Here is a 17657-nt window from a genome sequence, read left to right on the forward strand (position 1 = left end):
AGACTTTTAAAACCTTGTATTACTCAACATACCTTAATATGTTTGTAACTGTACGTAAAAATTCTGATTTGTTGATTATTGAAAAGTTTAAAATTAAATTATTATTAAATATATAAATGTGTCATTTTTTTAAATTACATTTTATAAACAATTAAATTCAAATCATTCAATTATGTAGAGATAGTAACACAGAAGGTCACCCAATTATGAGTAATGATCTCTCAAGGTCATGTTTTTTTGTTTTGTAACAACAAGGTCACCCAACTATGGGTAATGATCTCTCAAGGTCATGTTTCTTTATTTTGTAATAACAAGGTCACTCAACTTTCCCTATATCACATCAAAAGTCACAATAAATATTTGGCAAATAAAATATGATATGATATTTAATTTAGTCCACACGGACTTTTCCTTTTTTTTTTCTCACTCCACGTGGCAAAAAGACTCTACCCAAACCCAAATTAACCCTATTCTCTCTTAATTAAAATAGAGTTTCTCTCTCTCTGAAAAAAATTAGTCCATCATTTTATTAAAATCGTGTCTTTTTTTTCCCTTCTTTAACGCTTCTTAGACTTCTTGTACATAGTCCTTTGTGACTCTTTTCTTAAAAAGTTTGCTCTTTTTGAAACACACACACAACATCAGAAAATGCAATTTGTTCATTCACACTCTCCGCGACTTCAACTTGTTCGTTATTGACACCCTCAAAACCTTCTTTAACGTCAACTTGCTCCTCGTCATGCCAAATAAGAGAAGGAAAAAGAAGATGATATGATTTTAATAAAACGATGAGGCAATTTTTATTTTTTTTAATTTTTGAGAGAGAAACTCTATTTTAATTAAGAGAGAATAGGGTTAATTTGGGTCGGGCTGGGCCAGGTCTTTTTGCCACGTTGACTGAAAAAAAAAAAAAAGGAAAAATCTATGTGGACTAAATTAAATGTCATGTCATATTTTGTTTGTCAAATATTTGTTGGGTGACTTTTGATGTGATATAGTGAAAGTTAGGTGACCTTGTTGTTACAAAATAAAGAAATATGGCCTTGAGAGATTATTACCCATAGTTGGGTGACCTTGTTGTTACAAAACAAAGAAACATAACCTTGAGAGATTATTACCCATAGTTGGGTGACCTTCTGTATTACTATCTCCACTTATCTACTTAATTAGAAAGGTGGAAATAAGAAAATGAAACCCTTTCCCACGTCCTTTAATTTGTGGGCTAAATTCTTTTTAATAAGTCATTTTTTAATATTTAGTTACGAGAAAATAAGTATATTTTTCCCTCAAAAGGGAAGTAACTTCCCTAGATTCCACAAAAGGGTCACGAAAAAGGGTGAAAATTAAAAGGAAATGAAGGGACAAATGACTTTTTCTTGGTCCAAGCCTTCTAAGGTCCTTGCACAGAAGCACAGGAGTATATATTTAGCAAGCAAATTTCCACGTTTTAAGTACAATCATTTTAGTAGTTTCCCCTTGTGTGAGTGGCACAATGCTTTCTGGATTCTTTAATTAATTTGAGCAATTGTTTTGTTCTTGAAAATGGACAGAAGAATTAAATAATGAAGGAAAAGAGTAGACTGAAAAATAAATTACGTAATAATATAATACTACTGCGAGATGGAAAATAAAAACAAACGTAATTGATTTTGGTCCACTCTAGTCTCTGATTTTACCAATGTTATTTATTGTTATTCTCACTTGTTACGACTTGTTGCCCTCATTTTTTCTCATTGAATAGTCAAACGTTGAATATGATTGTACTCTGCAATTGTCATCAATGATGACGTATCCATTAATGAAGAAGAGTTGCAAGCAAGTTCTAACTAACGTTTAGAATGGCGCCTCTCTGATCAATCTAAAGTTCCCTCACGTTACGTGATTAATAATTCACTTTGTTCCATCCTATAATTTTGGTAATATTTTTTATTTTTCATTCTTTCCACTAATAATATCGCATTGAACTACTTAAAAAGTTAAATCACCTAAAACGAAAAAAGGACCATTTTGTAGATAAATTTAAAGTCAATTATAGTAGGAGTACTCTTTTTATCTCAATTACGTGTCGTTGTTTCTTTTTTAGTTAATTTAAAAAAAGAATAACATCTTTCTTAGTGGGGAGCTAGCAACGGACTTGCGGGTTCGGTCGAAGTCAGATCTTTGGTTCAAATTCTGTATTTGTCTTGAAAAATTCATTGAGTTCAATGTATAAATTGTTACTTTAGAACCCATCAACTTGAACTAATTAGAATCCCGAACCCACAAACGTCAAATCTTGGCTGCGCCTCTGATCTTTATATATTTAGTAATAATCTAACTTTAAATTTTTTAAATATTTATCACTTATTTTAGACCATAAATTTATAAAAAATTCATTTCATTCTTAAATTACATATCCAGTCAAATACCATCACATAAACTGAAACGAAACAACAACAACAACAACATACCTAGCATAATCCACAAATGAGGTCTGAGGAGGATAAAATATACGCAAACCTTACTTCTACTGTGAGGAGATAGAGAAAATATTTCTAATAGAACCTCGTAAATTGAAACGAAAATACTTAGTATAATTATCTCCAATTTCAGTGTAGACCACTAAAAGAAGAGATCTGTCTTCGACTTGATAAAGCATGAAATATAACACACAGACATATCTTTCATTTTATAATTAGCCTCTCTCATATTAAAAATATGTTTTTTAAGAAATGTGTGACATTTGTTTAATTGAAGCACACACAGGGTTTGGACTAAAAAATCTATAAAACACAACAATTGTGATACACGCGAGGCTTTTTCCCTGCACATACTATACTGTTTACATCTTTTAAAGACAAATATTTATTTTCATTTGCTTTTTCTAGGAAGATAGTGGTGTCTGCCTTACTCTTTATTTTATTTCATACAGTAATCTTATCTTAAAACAAAAAAAAAAAAAAAGAAGACAAAAAGTGTCTGGATGAGCAATTTACCTACTGGCAAAGGAAAGTAGCAAGAAGCTAGTGGGGCTCTCATTCTATCTCTTAACAATGGTGATTGGTGAGAAAAAGCCATGTAAACTATTCAAACTTATAGTGTCAAATCTCTTTCACTTAATAATGTCTTCATAACAAACACCATATCTCAATTTTACACAACTGTCCACTTATTAATCTGTTATGTGCACTTCCCTTTCTTCCTTTCCCTAACCCTCCTTTCACATTTTTCTCTGTCATTTTGGCAGCTTTCCATTTTGTATTTTTAGTATTTGGACCACTTCTTTTTCACTCACAACAACTGTACTACTTTTCTAGCTATAGCTCTCTTTGCTTCCACTAAGGGGGCAAGTATTTAACTTGTCTACTTCCTTTCTTGATTGCTCCTTGATTGCTAATAGTTATTATGGCTTTCCTCATATTTCTACTCCTCTGAGTTGTCTCTTTTTTTTTTTTCAAGAATATATCAGAGTTAAGTTTTGCAGTTCTTCAGATTGGTGAATGCTAATTTACTTTACTGTTTTTTGAGTTTCATGACTAAAGTTCTTGACTTGGTATACATGGGGTTTTCAAGTGTATTTTGGGTTATGGAGCAACGTGGTTCTTGTGTGAAAGAGTAAAACAGGACATTGGGTTTCTTTGGGTTTGTATGAAATTGTCTAAAGGATAATTGTATTCTTGAAAAAAAATGGAGTCTTGGAGCTATTTTTCTGGGGGAAAGGGTTTTGTATCAGATGAATCAGTTTCTGTAAATGATGGAATGGGAAGAACAAAGAATGGAGTTATGAGTTGGGAATTGAAGATCCCAAGTAGCTATGGAAGCACTATGATTTGTTCAAGTCAAGAAGGTAGTGATAATAATCAACGATTTCAAGAATTGGTTTCTCCAAATCTGATGAGAAAACCTATGTTTAATGACCAAATGAGTGATGGTTTTACTAGTAAACTTAGTGGTGGCAACATGTTTGGTTCATTTTCTGGGGCAGATAAGTCTTGTTCAGCTGTGGAATCAAATTCTAGAGATTCATCACTAATTGATTTGAAACTTGGAAGGTTTCCTGATCATAATATAGATGCAAATATTTTCAAATCTCCCATAGTTCCAGCCAAGAGAATGAGAGCAGGAGCGGGGAATTCTCAGAAACCATGTTGCCAGGTTCAAGGTTGTGGGAAGGATCTAAGCTCCTGTAAGGACTATCACAAGAGGCATAAAGTATGTGAGGTTCACTCAAAGACTGCTAAAGTTATTGTAAATGGCATTGAGCAGAGGTTTTGTCAGCAATGTAGCAGGTTTTTACTTTGTCTAAATTTGTAAACATTTTTCTATTGGTCAATCATAGTGCAAGTCCTGCAATTTAATTGATAATCACATCTTTATTTGCAAGTCTCCAAGAAGTGTGATGTTGTCTTTCTTTTGTTTTATTGCAGTAAAAGATGTTCTCTTCTTTGCAGCTAATGTCAATTCATTCTTGCTGCTTTACTTGTAGGTTCCATCTACTGGCTGAGTTTGATGATGGCAAACGGAGCTGCAGGAAACGTCTTGCAGGTCATAATGAACGCCGAAGGAAGCCCCATACTGGTATGCATTCGGGCTGTTTCCGTCATTTGTTCTAAAGTAGTCCTTAATTTTGCATATTATAGTTTCCTTCTCTGATATGAAACTCACTAAGATGCATGGCAACTAGTTTTCTGGACTATTTCGTGTAATCCATTTTTGATTAGTACATTTTATTGCAAAAACAACACCAAGAGGATGCTGAAATCTCTCCATGATTGAAAGACTTGATCTCCTAGCTATATTGCAGGGAATCAATAATGTAAACCAAGGTATCAAACTGATCTACATCTTTCATGTACACCAAAAAGCCAAGGATTATAAACATCTAGAATTTGTACCACTGCTCTCATCTGAGAAGAATTAAAGTAACATCCACCCTTTTTTCTGCTTTCCAGATCAAAGTATCTGGTTTTTGAGATAGCTCTCTGATTCCTCAAGTTTTCTTCAAAAATTCGAATTCCCAGTCATAAAAATTCTTCCTGAATTTAAGACCCCATCTACCCCTAGTCCTATCTTGATCGATGGTAGCATCATGTTCTGTAAGTGCAGTACAGAAGAGGAAGTATCTTTTGAATGGATGTCTTCTTCCAGCCAGTAATATAATTATTCAATTAGGGAGTTGCGATCTTATGCTTTGATGGTTATAGAAGTCTAGACTGGTGATTTATTTGCACAAGATGTGTTGGTCCTTGAAATTAGTCCGAGAAATTATGCAGCCCCTTAGATTGTTGTCTTGCTTCTTTTAATTCTGGGGAAGAGCGTTTTCCAAGCACACGAATATCATGTTGTAGGAATACTACAAATACGATTAAAGTAGGATCGTTGAAATGGAGGAGTGACATAGGAGTATTATGTGATAGGAAGATACCTAGTAAAGTGAAATGCAAGTTCTATAGAATAACTATAAGGCCAAAAATGTTGGGCTTCTAAAGTCCACCTTATCCACACGATAAATGTCTCAGAGATGCGTGTGATTACATCCGTTAGAAAGGCCAAGTAGGATAAAACTAGAGATTGTCATTTGAGATGGTGTTACTACGTGTTACATAGTGTGAAAACATAACATTGAAGGTGTTAAAAGAGGAAGAGGTAGAACTAGAATCATATGGAAAGAAGTTATTTCAAAAGATTTAGAGTATCTCGTAATCCACTATCCAGGCAGATCTAGCAAAAGATATAAAACAATGGAAGTTAGAAATCCGTATAGGTGATACTAACTAGAACAACAGCAACAACAACAACAACCACCCAGTGAAATCCCACAACGTGGGGTCTGGGAAGGGTAGAGTGTACGCAGACCTTACTCCTACCAAGGTAGGACGGCTGTTTCCGAAAGACCCTCGGCTCAATAAAAAGCATAAAAAGAGGTTAGATAAGGCTAAGAGATTCAAAGCGATATGGAAATGAAATAACGCAAGCGACACAGATAGCATAGGATAATCAAAGCACAGGAAATAACAGATAATAGCAGAAATCAGAGCATAAGAAATTATACTGCGATAATGCGACTACTAATAAGAAAAGATAACGAGACTATCTACTAGCCTTCTACCCTAATCTGGGTCTTCCAAACCCTCCTATCTAAGGTCATGTCCTCGATAAGCTGTAATTGCGCCCTGTCGTGTCTAATTACCTCTCCCCAATACTTCTTCGGCCTACCCCTACCTCGTCTGAAACCATCCATGGCTAACCTCTCACACCTCCGCACTGGAGCATCTGTGCCTCTCCTCTTCACATGCCCAAACCATCTCAATCTCGCTTCTCGCATCTTGTCTTCCACCGACGCCACTCCCACCTTGTCCCGAATATCCTCATTCCTAATCCTGTCACTCGTGGTGTGGCCACACATCCATCTCAACATTCTCATCTCGGCAACTTTCATCTTTTGAACGTGAGAGATCTTAACTGGCCAACACTCCGCCCCATACAACATAGTCGGTCTAACCACCACTTTGTAGAACTTTCCCTTAAGTTGTGGTGGCACCTTCTTGTCACATAGCACTCCGGAAGCAAGCCTCCATTTCATCCACCCTTCCCCAATACGATGTGTGACATCATCGTCAATCTTCCGCTGCCTTGCATAATAGACCCAAGATACTTGAAACTACTTTTCTTCTGGATGGCCTGGGTACCAAGTCTCACTTCCAAGCCAGCCTCCTGAGGTGCTTCACTGAACTTACACTCTAAATACTCTGTCTTGGTCCTACTCAGCTTAAACCCTTTAGACTCCTGAGTATGTCTCCAACCCTCCAGCTTAGCGTTAACTCCACTACGAGTCTCGTTGATCAGGACTATGTCATCCGCGAAAAGCATACACCATGGCACCTCACCTTAAATTTGTCGCGTCAATCCATCCATCACCAAGGCAAATAAAACGGACTAAGAGCTGATCCTTGATGCAACCCCATCACATCTAGAAAGTGCTCTGAGTCTCCTCCTACTGTCCTTACCCTGGTTTTGGCTCCCTCATACATGTCCTTGATCACCCTAATGTACGCCACAGGTACACCTTTAGCCTCCAAGCATCTCCATAGAATCTCTCTTGGAACTTTGTCGTAAGCCTTTTCTAGGTCGATGAATACCATGTGTAAGTCCCTCTTCCTCTTCTTCTTCCTATACTGCTCCACCAGTCTCCTCACAAGATGGATGGCTTCTGTAGTTGAGCGTCCCGGCATGAATCCGAACTGGTTCTCTGAAATAGACACGCCTCTCCTCACCCTCATCTCCACCACCCTTTCCCACACTTTCATAGTATGGCTTAGCAGCTTGATACCTCTATAGTTGTTGCAACTCTGGATATCTCCCTTGTTCTTGTATAGAGGGATCATTACACTCGACCTCCATTCTTCGGGCATCATTGTCGTCTTAAATATGACATTAAACAGCCTAGTCAGCCACTCCAAACCTGCCGGGCCCGCACTCTTCCAAAATTCCCCAGGAATCTCGTCAGATCCGATCGCTCTTCCCCTGCGCATCCTACGAACAACACATTTAACCTCCTCAACCTTAATACTCCTGCAATGCCCAAAATCGTGACGCCTTCCTGTATGTTTTAAATCTCCCAACACAATGTCTCTGTCCCTTTCTTCATTCAAGAGTTTGTAGAAGTATGACTGCCATCTCCGTCTAATGAGAGTCTCCTCTACCAATACTTTGCCATGTTCGTCCTTGATGCACTTCACTTGGTCCACATCACGTGCCTTTCTCTCCCTCGCCTTGGCTAGCCTGAACAATTTCTGATCCCCTCCTTTCTCTTCTAGTTTAGCATAAAGGCGTTCAAAAGCTACCGTTTTTGCCGTCGAAACCGCCAACTTCGCCTCCTTCCTCGCCATCTTATAAAGTTCCCTATTCGTCCACTTCTCCACCTCATCCTTGCTTTCTATCAACTTCGCATACGCCACCTTCTTTGCTTCCACCTTCCCTTGAACTTCTCCATTCCACCACCAGTCCCCTCGATGCTGACCACGACTACCTGTCGAGACCCCCAACCAGTGTTGTGAAAGGCGTTCGCCTTACGCCTTTTGGCGTGAGGCGTGGCAAGGCGAGCCTGCCTCTCCATGGACAGCCAAGGCGTGGCATTTCCTAAAAGGCGAGGCCATGGCGACTAAGGCGAGGCTATGGCGTATGGCGACTAAGGCATAGCCTTTTGATTTTTTTTTTTTTTTTTTTTTTTAAAGTTGGCTGACTATTTTAAAACAGAACAGAATAAAGAGACAATATAATGCTATAAAGAGACAATATAATGCTAACACTCTTGTGGTTGAAGAATTTGGAGATCTTGAAGAAGAATAGATGTTGCTTCGTTATAATTTGGTAACACTCACGGACCTTATGACTTATTAACTATCTAGTTGGAGACTTTTAGACTTTAGTATCAACTTTCAACTATCTACTTTTAGTTTTTTCAATTGAAATATTTGCTAGTATTTTGTTGAGTATTTGAGTTTTTGGGTATTTATATATGCATATTTAATATTTTAATTTTTTGTGTTAATTCTCGCCTCGCTTCTAAAAGGCGCTCGCCACACCTCGCCTCGCCTCGCCATGAGGCGAGCCCTTGTCGCCACGCCTCGCCTTTCGCCATCCTAAACACTGCCCCCAACACTTCCCTTGCTACCACCCTAATGCAACTAGCCGTCCTATCCTGCATACTGATCGCATCCCCACTACTAGACTTTTACTATATTAGATGGATAACCACTAGAGTATATTAGACAATTCCGCGTGTAGATATTCCTTATTGAAACATCGTGGACCCAAATAGAATATTTATGATAATGAGGATTCATACATCCGACTCCAACAAGTGTGGGATTGAGGTATAGTTGTAGTAGTTGTTGTTATATTGTACGTCAGATAATATAAATTTGTGTGATCTCAATATTGCTATATATCATGGATTTAATATAGAAGACATTTTTTTTTTTATATATCATTAACAATGTCTTCTATAAAAAAAAAAAGGGGAGCCCGGTGCACTAAGCTCCCGCTATGCGCGGGGTCCGGGGAAGGGCCGGACCACAAGGGTCTATTGTACACAACCTTACCTTGCATTTCTGCAAGAGGCTGTTTCCACGGCTCGAACCCGTGACTTCCTGGTCACATGGTAACAATGTCCTCTATATATATATATATTTATTTATTTTTTTCATTCTCAAAAAAAATATAGAAGACATTGTTAATGATAATGTCAAACTCTATATGGATGTATTTAACACTAATTGTTTTAAGAGAAAACAATGCAGTTTTATATGACATGTAACAATTTGTAGAAACTTTCTTTCAAGAAAGAAGTTTTGTAATTTGTGATAGTGAATACATTTGAATTATTTTTGTAAACTTCAGAAATTGTGTTTATTCAAACGCTATAAATAATACTCATCAATCAATCAAGACTATGCATCAATTCCAATTAGTTGGAGTTTGCTATATAAGTCTCCTGTTTCATGCTGCCCATATGGTCCATCTCATTCCAATACCTATAGTTCTTTTGTTAAAGGTGTGTTCTCTAAGTATGTGTTTGGTATTGATAGAAAATAATTTCCGGAATACATTTTCCAAAGAAACTTATCTCAGTATCCAACACTCTCCAAAATTTCCAAAATTTAACAACTATTTGAAATGGACTATGAGAGAAAAACATGAGCCAAGAAAGTTGTTGTTTCCCTTTTAGTGGAAAGTATTTTACAGGAAAAATAGTTTTTGGTGTTTGTTTACCAAAAAATGTCTTATTTCTGAAATGTTTTCATTCATACCAAACACATATGAAATCATACACTACCATTAGACTGACATATAAGTCTCTAACCAGATTAAAAGATCATGACAAGTGCTAGACCTAATGTAAGTGTAACAAGAAGTAAGCCACAATTGCAACTGGTTGTTAATGCCTATATGGATCATTTGACTGGCATAAGTCATCTGAAAGGTCTTCCTCCATGTCATTTTAGGTCTGTGTCATCTTCATTAACACATTCAATCATCATAGCTTGATAAGGAGATCTATTTAGGACAGCCATATCAAGCAACGTTTCGTCATTTATCCTCCATGTGCTTGCACCTTTGTCAGATGTGATTATTTTTATCTTGTGCAATCTTGTATGAGTGCTCGTGTATCTCAGTACTTGTATTTTAGCAACATTTATCTTGTAGATATATTGGGCTGTAAAAGTCCAAAATTCAATCCTAAAGAACATTGTTGAAACACTAACATTCGTACAACAATGGTAGTTCACAACTATTTTGATCGCATAATACTCCTACACTTCATTTCATTTATGATATTTTAATCATATGTGTCACATCTTCATCTATTATGCAATTCTCCGGAAAGACTGACTTGTTATTGAATTGCCAACATTTAGGTACCAGAAATCTTTTAACGGGCTATATTGTAGTGCATATTAAACCAATTTCATAGTATGATGTGCTTTAGTTTTTACCTTCTCAAGAAAAGATATGCTTAAATATTATTTACTAATTTATTGCACTAGTTTATAGTCCTTTCATATCTTTCTCGTTTGGCATGTTGAATTCGAGAGTTTCATGTTCTTTCCAAGAGAATTCTGCACTACAAGGCTTCAGTGTTTTTCTGTTCTGTGAAATGTTTTAAAAGAAATTAATATTAATCTTTATGTTATCAAAACACGCTCCTGGTTTTGACAGGTACCAGATTTCGTGGAACTTCTTTTGCAACGTCATCCTTCACGTGCCAAGACATACTTGGCGGCCGCTTTCTGCATCAGCCTAAATATGAGATGAGCGACTGGTATAAGAACGTAAAAGTTGAAGATGGTGTTGATTATAGCCCTCAACTTGCCACTCCCTTTACAAATGGACAGTTACAACCAAAATCTGGTTTCATGTCATATCATGCCAAGAAAGGGTGTCAACCTGAAGGACTGCCTGCTGTAACAATGAGCAGAATTAATGAGAGTACCACCTCATCTCTGCATGACATACGAGGATTGGATTTTGTTTCTCCTTCTCTGTTCCACACCACCTCAACTGGATCTGAAGTCTTGCATGTTTTGGATACATCTTCAATCATTCAGGGGGTATCAGGGTTATCAAACTCCAGCAATGCTCTCTCTCTTCTGTCATCTCAGTCACAGGGCTCGTCAAATCATCTAAAAAAGAGAGAGATCATCAACGGGCCCCAAGCATACAATTTGACTCAAGCATCTAAAAAAGTCCTGGAACTTGGTCCTCAGGCTTCAGCAGGTAGAATGTCCAGTGCATTCAGTTCATCTGGGGTCAATTCTGCAGAAGGCGGACTGGACCAGATACTATTTCCTAGCAACTCTTGCGGCATCAATGGGATCATGCAAGGGTCAAATTTGGTGAGCCCCAACAAGAATCAATTTTCTCGTGAAAATGGACCCACCATTGATTTGCTCCAGTTGTCGTCACAGCTTCAGCGTGTGGAGCATCAAAGGTTTTCCATGCAAGTGAAGCAGGACAGCAATGCTCTTCCCGGCCTCAGAATCACTTGAGCAGGTAAAATGTGATGTATCACTATCTGAGTTTTGCTTAACTATATCTCATGTTTCAATCTGGTGATTACAGAAAGATCCTTTTTCTTTTAGCTTCAATAATGTAAGCGTTGCTGTTGTTTTGGCATAAGTCTTTATAAACCGGATGAACTATCACTTTCTTGTCAGGCTACCACTTTCTTAGATTTTCACGTACAATAATTTTTCATATTTGTTGGGATTTTCCAATACATATGCACCTTTATGTTACCTTCTAAAACTGGACAATGAAGGCGTCAGGTTAATTTCTTATTGTCAACTTCCCAATAATGGCTGATCCTATCTTAGTATCGGGATGTTCCATATAGATGCTTATCTTGTATGCAAAAGCAGGAGGCCTGTAGATTTTGTAACAATGTAGTAAATTGCATGTGTAATCTTTCCCTAAATTAAACTTGCTGTTTGCAGATGCAAATATCTGGGACATTACTCAAGAAGTAGCCAGCTTTCTCAGCTTTACAGAGGTGGGAGCATCAGGGAGCAACTCTTTGGAATCTTGATGTTCACTTCGTCATCGTTGTTTTTTCCCCCTCATTTGATTCTGAGAGATAACTGTTCCTCACTGTAGCTGTCTCATTCAATAATGTTTTTCTTTCTCTTGGATCATGTTAACAAAAATAATCATGACTTGGTAGTCAAGTTAATTTATGTACATTATTTCCACACTTGTCATTCCTTTGTTATGGACAAGTAGGTATTTCATGAACAATTATTGGAAATGCTTTGTACTCGTTAAAAATAGTGCATGTTATGTTTGGCAACTAAGGTGTAAAGGATAGCACAAATAGTGGAAACAGGTGAAAAGGGTGTGAATTGTGCTTATCAGGTTTGAGCTAGTCAGTTGTAGAAGATTAATTGTATGATCTTTTTAGTGACGTTAAAGGATCAACGAATCATTTTCTTTTATGTGATTCATGCGGTTGTTATTGAAAGTTATCAACTTTTTGATTGCCTGTTTGTTTTGATCTCCAAAATGGTAATAGCAAGACCCACTAAGAACCTCTGGCCTCTATTTATATGTTTTGATGTTACATTTAGAGAATGTATGTATAAGAGCAATCTAGACTCTAGACTGAAAAGCTTCCGGGTGTAGAAATGGGATAGAGAGCCGTGCAGAATGAATATATTTGAGGGGACAAAGTAAACAACCAAGTCGTTGTAGTATAGTGGTAAGTATTCCCGCCTGTCACGCGGGTGACCCGGGTTCGATCCCCGGCAACGGCGTCTAAATCACCTTTTTTTTTGACACTTTGCGCACACTCTAAACTTAGATATAGTCTAAACTTAAAAAACCTTTTAAGTGCCATTTTTTCACCTGTTTTGCCAATCTAGTTGCCTGTAGAAATGCCAAAATTATTAGCTGCGGTATCTTAGAGCTATTCTTCAGAAGATAACATTCAGTTTGGTGATGGTAAAACGGCATCTTTCTGATTATAACCAAATATAACATATGAACATATTATAGTATTCGTTAAAACGTCTTTTTCCTTCAGTTATAACAATGTTGCTATTATCCCTAATTGATTGGCTAGTGAAGCAAAAGTACCTTTCTAGGTGTTGCAATTTCAGAAAGGGTAATTGATATTATGGCGTCCCAATTTGATGATTTTTCTTAGGCCAACCTGTCTTTAGCTGGGCCAAACAGTAAAGAAATTATGAGGAGAAAACAAAAGCCAACTTGCTAAAGAATATGCTTCTGAAGTCCAAAGCAGCCGGCAGTAAGCCCGTTAACCGGTTTGAACCGGACCGATCACCTTTTTTTTTGACACTTTGCGCACACTCTAAACTTAGATATAGTCTAAACTTAAAAAACCTTTTAAGTGCCATTTTTTCACCTGTTTTGCCAATCTAGTTGCCTGTAGAAATGCCAAAATTATTAGCTGCGGTATCTTAGAGCTATTCTTCAGAAGATAACATTCAGTTTGGTGATGGTAAAACGGCATCTTTCTGATTATAACCAAATATAACATATGAACATATTATAGTATTCGTTAAAACGTCTTTTTCCTTCAGTTATAACAATGTTGCTATTATCCCTAATTGATTGGCTAGTGAAGCAAAAGTACCTTTCTAGGTGTTGCAATTTCAGAAAGGGTAATTGATATTATGGCGTCCCAATTTGATGATTTTTCTTAGGCCAACCTGTCTTTAGCTGGGCCAAACAGTAAAGAAATTATGAGGAGAAAACAAAAGCCAACTTGCTAAAGAATATGCTTCTGAAGTCCAAAGCAGCCGGCAGTAAGCCCGTTAACCGGTTTGAACCGGACCGGATCGGTAATCGGTTATCAAACCTGTCGATTTCCGGTTTAAAAACCGAACCGACCACGGGTTTCAGTTTAACCGGTTCCGGTTTACCGGTTAAATAACCGAAACCGGACCAGTCCGGTTCAAAAGTGTTAAAAGCCTCTTTTTTGTTTTTTGTTTTTTGTATATTATATATATATATATATTATAGTATTTATTAGTATATTGTAGGTATATTTACATATGTTATATAAGTTTATAAGTAAGGTTTATATATTTACTGACTAACAGCAATACAGCATATACGTATATATATATATATATATATATATATATATTAAGTTATATTCTTAAGTTATACTATATATACCTAAAATATACTAAGAATATACTTGTACATATCAATATACTTAGGTTATATAACTTATATATATATATATATATATATATATATATATATATATATATATATATATATATATATATATATATATATGTTTAAGTTACATGTATACTATATATACTTATATATTATAACTTAAGTTATTTATAGCTTAATTTTTTTTCTAAGTTTATAAATTCATATTTTATATATTAAGTATATTTATATTATAAGTATATTCTTAGTATATTTTAGTTATTTTTCAAGTATATAACTTTCTAGTTTTTAATTTAAGTAGATGTATATTATAAGTATATTCTTAGTATATTTTAGGTATATTCCTAACTTAATATAAGTAAAAATATGAACACAAGTAAATAGAAGAAAGCTCAATGAGCCATATATTTTATTCATTCTTGGATAACATTTATTTTCAAATTATAGTTTTTTTAACTTGCAAATAATACATGAGTTGCAAAAAAATAGTAGAATAATAAAATCACCAATTCTCAATCATTTGGTTAATTTCCCCCATATCATATTCGGCCATGAAGATATCTTCAAAGTCTTCCATTTGGTCCGCTCCACTTGCTATCAAATCTTCAATCTCTTCCTCTTCGCCTTCCTCCGCTTCTAAGTTTTGGTTGCGTCGCTCCGATCTAATCCAATAGCGAATGCACACTAGTACTTGCAAGCTAAAGCCGGATAATGAGTATCTATGGTCTCCAATTTGTTGTCTTCCTTGGCTAAATGCGCTCTCCGAAGCCACGGTTGATACTTGAACCGTAAGGATATCTCGAGCCATTCTTGAGAGTATTGGATGACTTGTCTTGTACTTCTTCCACCATGCTAAGACGTCTAATTCATCTAGTTCCTTGATATCCACATTTGGCTGCATCAAATAAAAGTTATATTCATCAATGTTTGCATTACAAGGAGTTGGATGTGAATGTAAAACTTTTAAATGTGACAACCCCGACAAGCCATTTTTGCTACTTTGAGAAGTAGTAGGGCGTGGAGCAACGGGTGTAGCATGCTCTTCCAAATTAGAATAATGAGTAAAAACTTTTCTAAACTCGGCATCAATAGCGAGTTCGACTTCAGCTAAAGATGGTTGAGCTCCCTCTTCAATTTCTAAAAATGTATAAATTTGATTAACCAATGCTTTAGTATAAGACACTTTTAAACAAGGATTTAAAAGAGAACCCAATATAAATAAAGTTGGGATGGGAAAAAAATACTTCTTAAAATTTGTTGTCATATCAAAAATAGCCGCTTGATAACCAGGTTTATATTTATACTTTTGTAAAACTCTAGCTATTTCCGCTAAGTAGGCTAAAATTCCGGTTACCGTGGGATAGAATTGTTTAGAAAAAGCAAGAGTTGCATTATAAAAAATTTCTAAGAGTTCAACACATTCCTTAACATCTTTCCAATGCGTAAAATTTAACCAATCATCATTATTAGTATTATATTTGTTATGAACTTATTGTTTGGGAATCCTATACTCACATGCTTGTTGTAGCATAATGTAAGTGTAGTTTCACCTAGTCTCAATTTCTACTTGAATTTTTCTAGGTCTAAGGTTATTTTCCACACAACAATTTTTAAAATCTCTAAGTCTTCCCCTATTAGCATTACAAAAAAGAAACGCAACCGCCTCTCTAACTTTTTGAATAGAATCGTCAAAACACACAAGACCATCTTTAACAATTAAGTTTAAAATGTGACAACTACATCTCACATGAAAAATATTTTTTAGAGGAGGGTTTAATTCTCTTTTTAAAAGACCAATCGCCTCTGTATTATTAGAAGCATTATCTAAAGCAATACAAAGTGTTTTTCTATAAATGTTAAAAAATCTCATAATAGTAGACATTAAATCCGCTAAAAAAATTTCATCGTGACGACATTTCCCTTCATCATATAAAAAAGCTATAATTCTTTTTTGCATAACCCAATTAACATCAACCCAATGACATGTAATAGCAAAAAAATCTAACTTGTTAAGACTAAGACCCAAATCAACGGTAAGAGAAACATTACAATTTAAATAATTAAATACATGGCGCAAATAAAATCTATATTTTTTATACAAATCTATAACATTCGCTCTATAAGTACTTCTAGGAATACCCTCAAATGACGGATTATAACAACATTGAATGTAAGTAACAAACCCCAAACCCGAAGGAAAGAAAAATGATTAACAATCATAAGCTACCATTTTAGCTATTTCTACACGCTCTTTTTTCTTGTCATACTTAAAATTTTTACCGGTTCATGGGTCTATCGTCATTTGAATACCTCCCACATTTGAACCCGTTTGTTCTCCCCAAACATCCATATGTTTCTTCTCATATGACCATTTAGTGTACCCGTTCCACCATCCTTATTAGTTCCTTGCCTAAAAGCAAATACTTGTTTACATATGTTACATTTAACTGTTTGGCTTTCCTTATCCTTAGCCATAAAATTCCAAATTTTAGCGGTTGACTTACGAGTTCTAGGCGGTTTATCTTGTGTATGTGATTGTGCAGGACCTGTATCTCCTATGGGATTTTCGGGGGCTTGTGTATCATCATCATCATCATCAATTTCATTAAAAGTGTCGGTATAATGTTGTTGCATTGCCTCAGGACCTAAAAGTGAATTATTTACACCTACATCAATACCTAAATTAGGTGTTTCTTTCACAAATGTTTCCTCATTAAACCCACCCCTAACAATACCACTACTACCGACACCACGTCTAAATCTCTTCGCCATTATTAAATAGAATTAATTTAAATCACACTCAAATAAATCACAAGAAAATAAATTGCAACAAATTAAATTGCGAAAAATAAAGATAGAGTTGGAACCAAGGTACCAAATTGCCTGACTAATTTCCAACAAAGTGAAGGCGGCTAGAATTGCAAATCCACCAAAGCTACTTCGGATTGTTGCAAAATCACCAATTCCACCAACAATATTGTAATTGCAAAATTAATAATTGAAACTATCATAAGACTTTATAATATTTAATTGAGAAAAAATTAAAATGACTAATTGTTGCAAAGTAACTATAATTGAGACTTGAGGGATTGAGAGAGAGAAAGTGAATTGATGTGGATTAAAATGGAAATGGAGAGGGATTTATATAGGGGTGGGGGATGAATTAAAGTGTTAAAAAAAATTTGGGGGGTTGGGGGGCCAAAATATGGGTTTAGGACCGTTTGGCAACGGCCATTTTTGCAAATGGACCGTTGGCCAACGGTCCAACAGAGCAGCCCAACAGCTCTATTTAAAAAAAATAAAATTAATTCCACTGGTTTAACCGATTCCAAAAAAAATAAAACCGGACCGATATATAATAAACGGTTAACCGGAACCGGAACCAGTTAACCGGTTCCGGTTTTACCGGTTTGAACCGGTTAACCCGAACCGGTTGACGGGTTTAGCCGGCAGGTCCAAAAAAA

General features: G+C 35.9%; 1 protein-coding gene and 1 non-coding gene across 2 annotated transcripts; both read left to right on the forward strand.

Annotated features, from left to right (window-relative positions):
- The first annotated feature begins 2957 nt into the window (after positions 1–2957).
- Positions 2958–12523, forward strand: LOC132632836 (squamosa promoter-binding-like protein 6). Its single transcript, XM_060348937.1, has 4 exons — positions 2958–4268; positions 4466–4557; positions 10702–11535; positions 11979–12523. The coding sequence occupies exons 1-3, from the start codon at positions 3667–3669 to the stop codon at positions 11529–11531; spliced, it is 1524 nt and encodes a 507-aa protein (XP_060204920.1). The 5' UTR covers positions 2958–3666; the 3' UTR covers positions 11532–11535; positions 11979–12523.
- Positions 12524–12722: 199 nt separating this feature from the next.
- Positions 12723–12794, forward strand: TRNAD-GUC (transfer RNA aspartic acid (anticodon GUC)). Its single transcript has one exon. It is a non-coding gene; the product is annotated as a tRNA-Asp (tRNA).
- The last annotated feature ends 4863 nt before the right edge of the window (positions 12795–17657 follow it).

This window comes from Lycium barbarum, chromosome 3 (genome assembly GCF_019175385.1).
Source record: "Lycium barbarum isolate Lr01 chromosome 3, ASM1917538v2, whole genome shotgun sequence".
Taxonomy (NCBI): Eukaryota; Viridiplantae; Streptophyta; class Magnoliopsida; order Solanales; family Solanaceae; genus Lycium; species Lycium barbarum.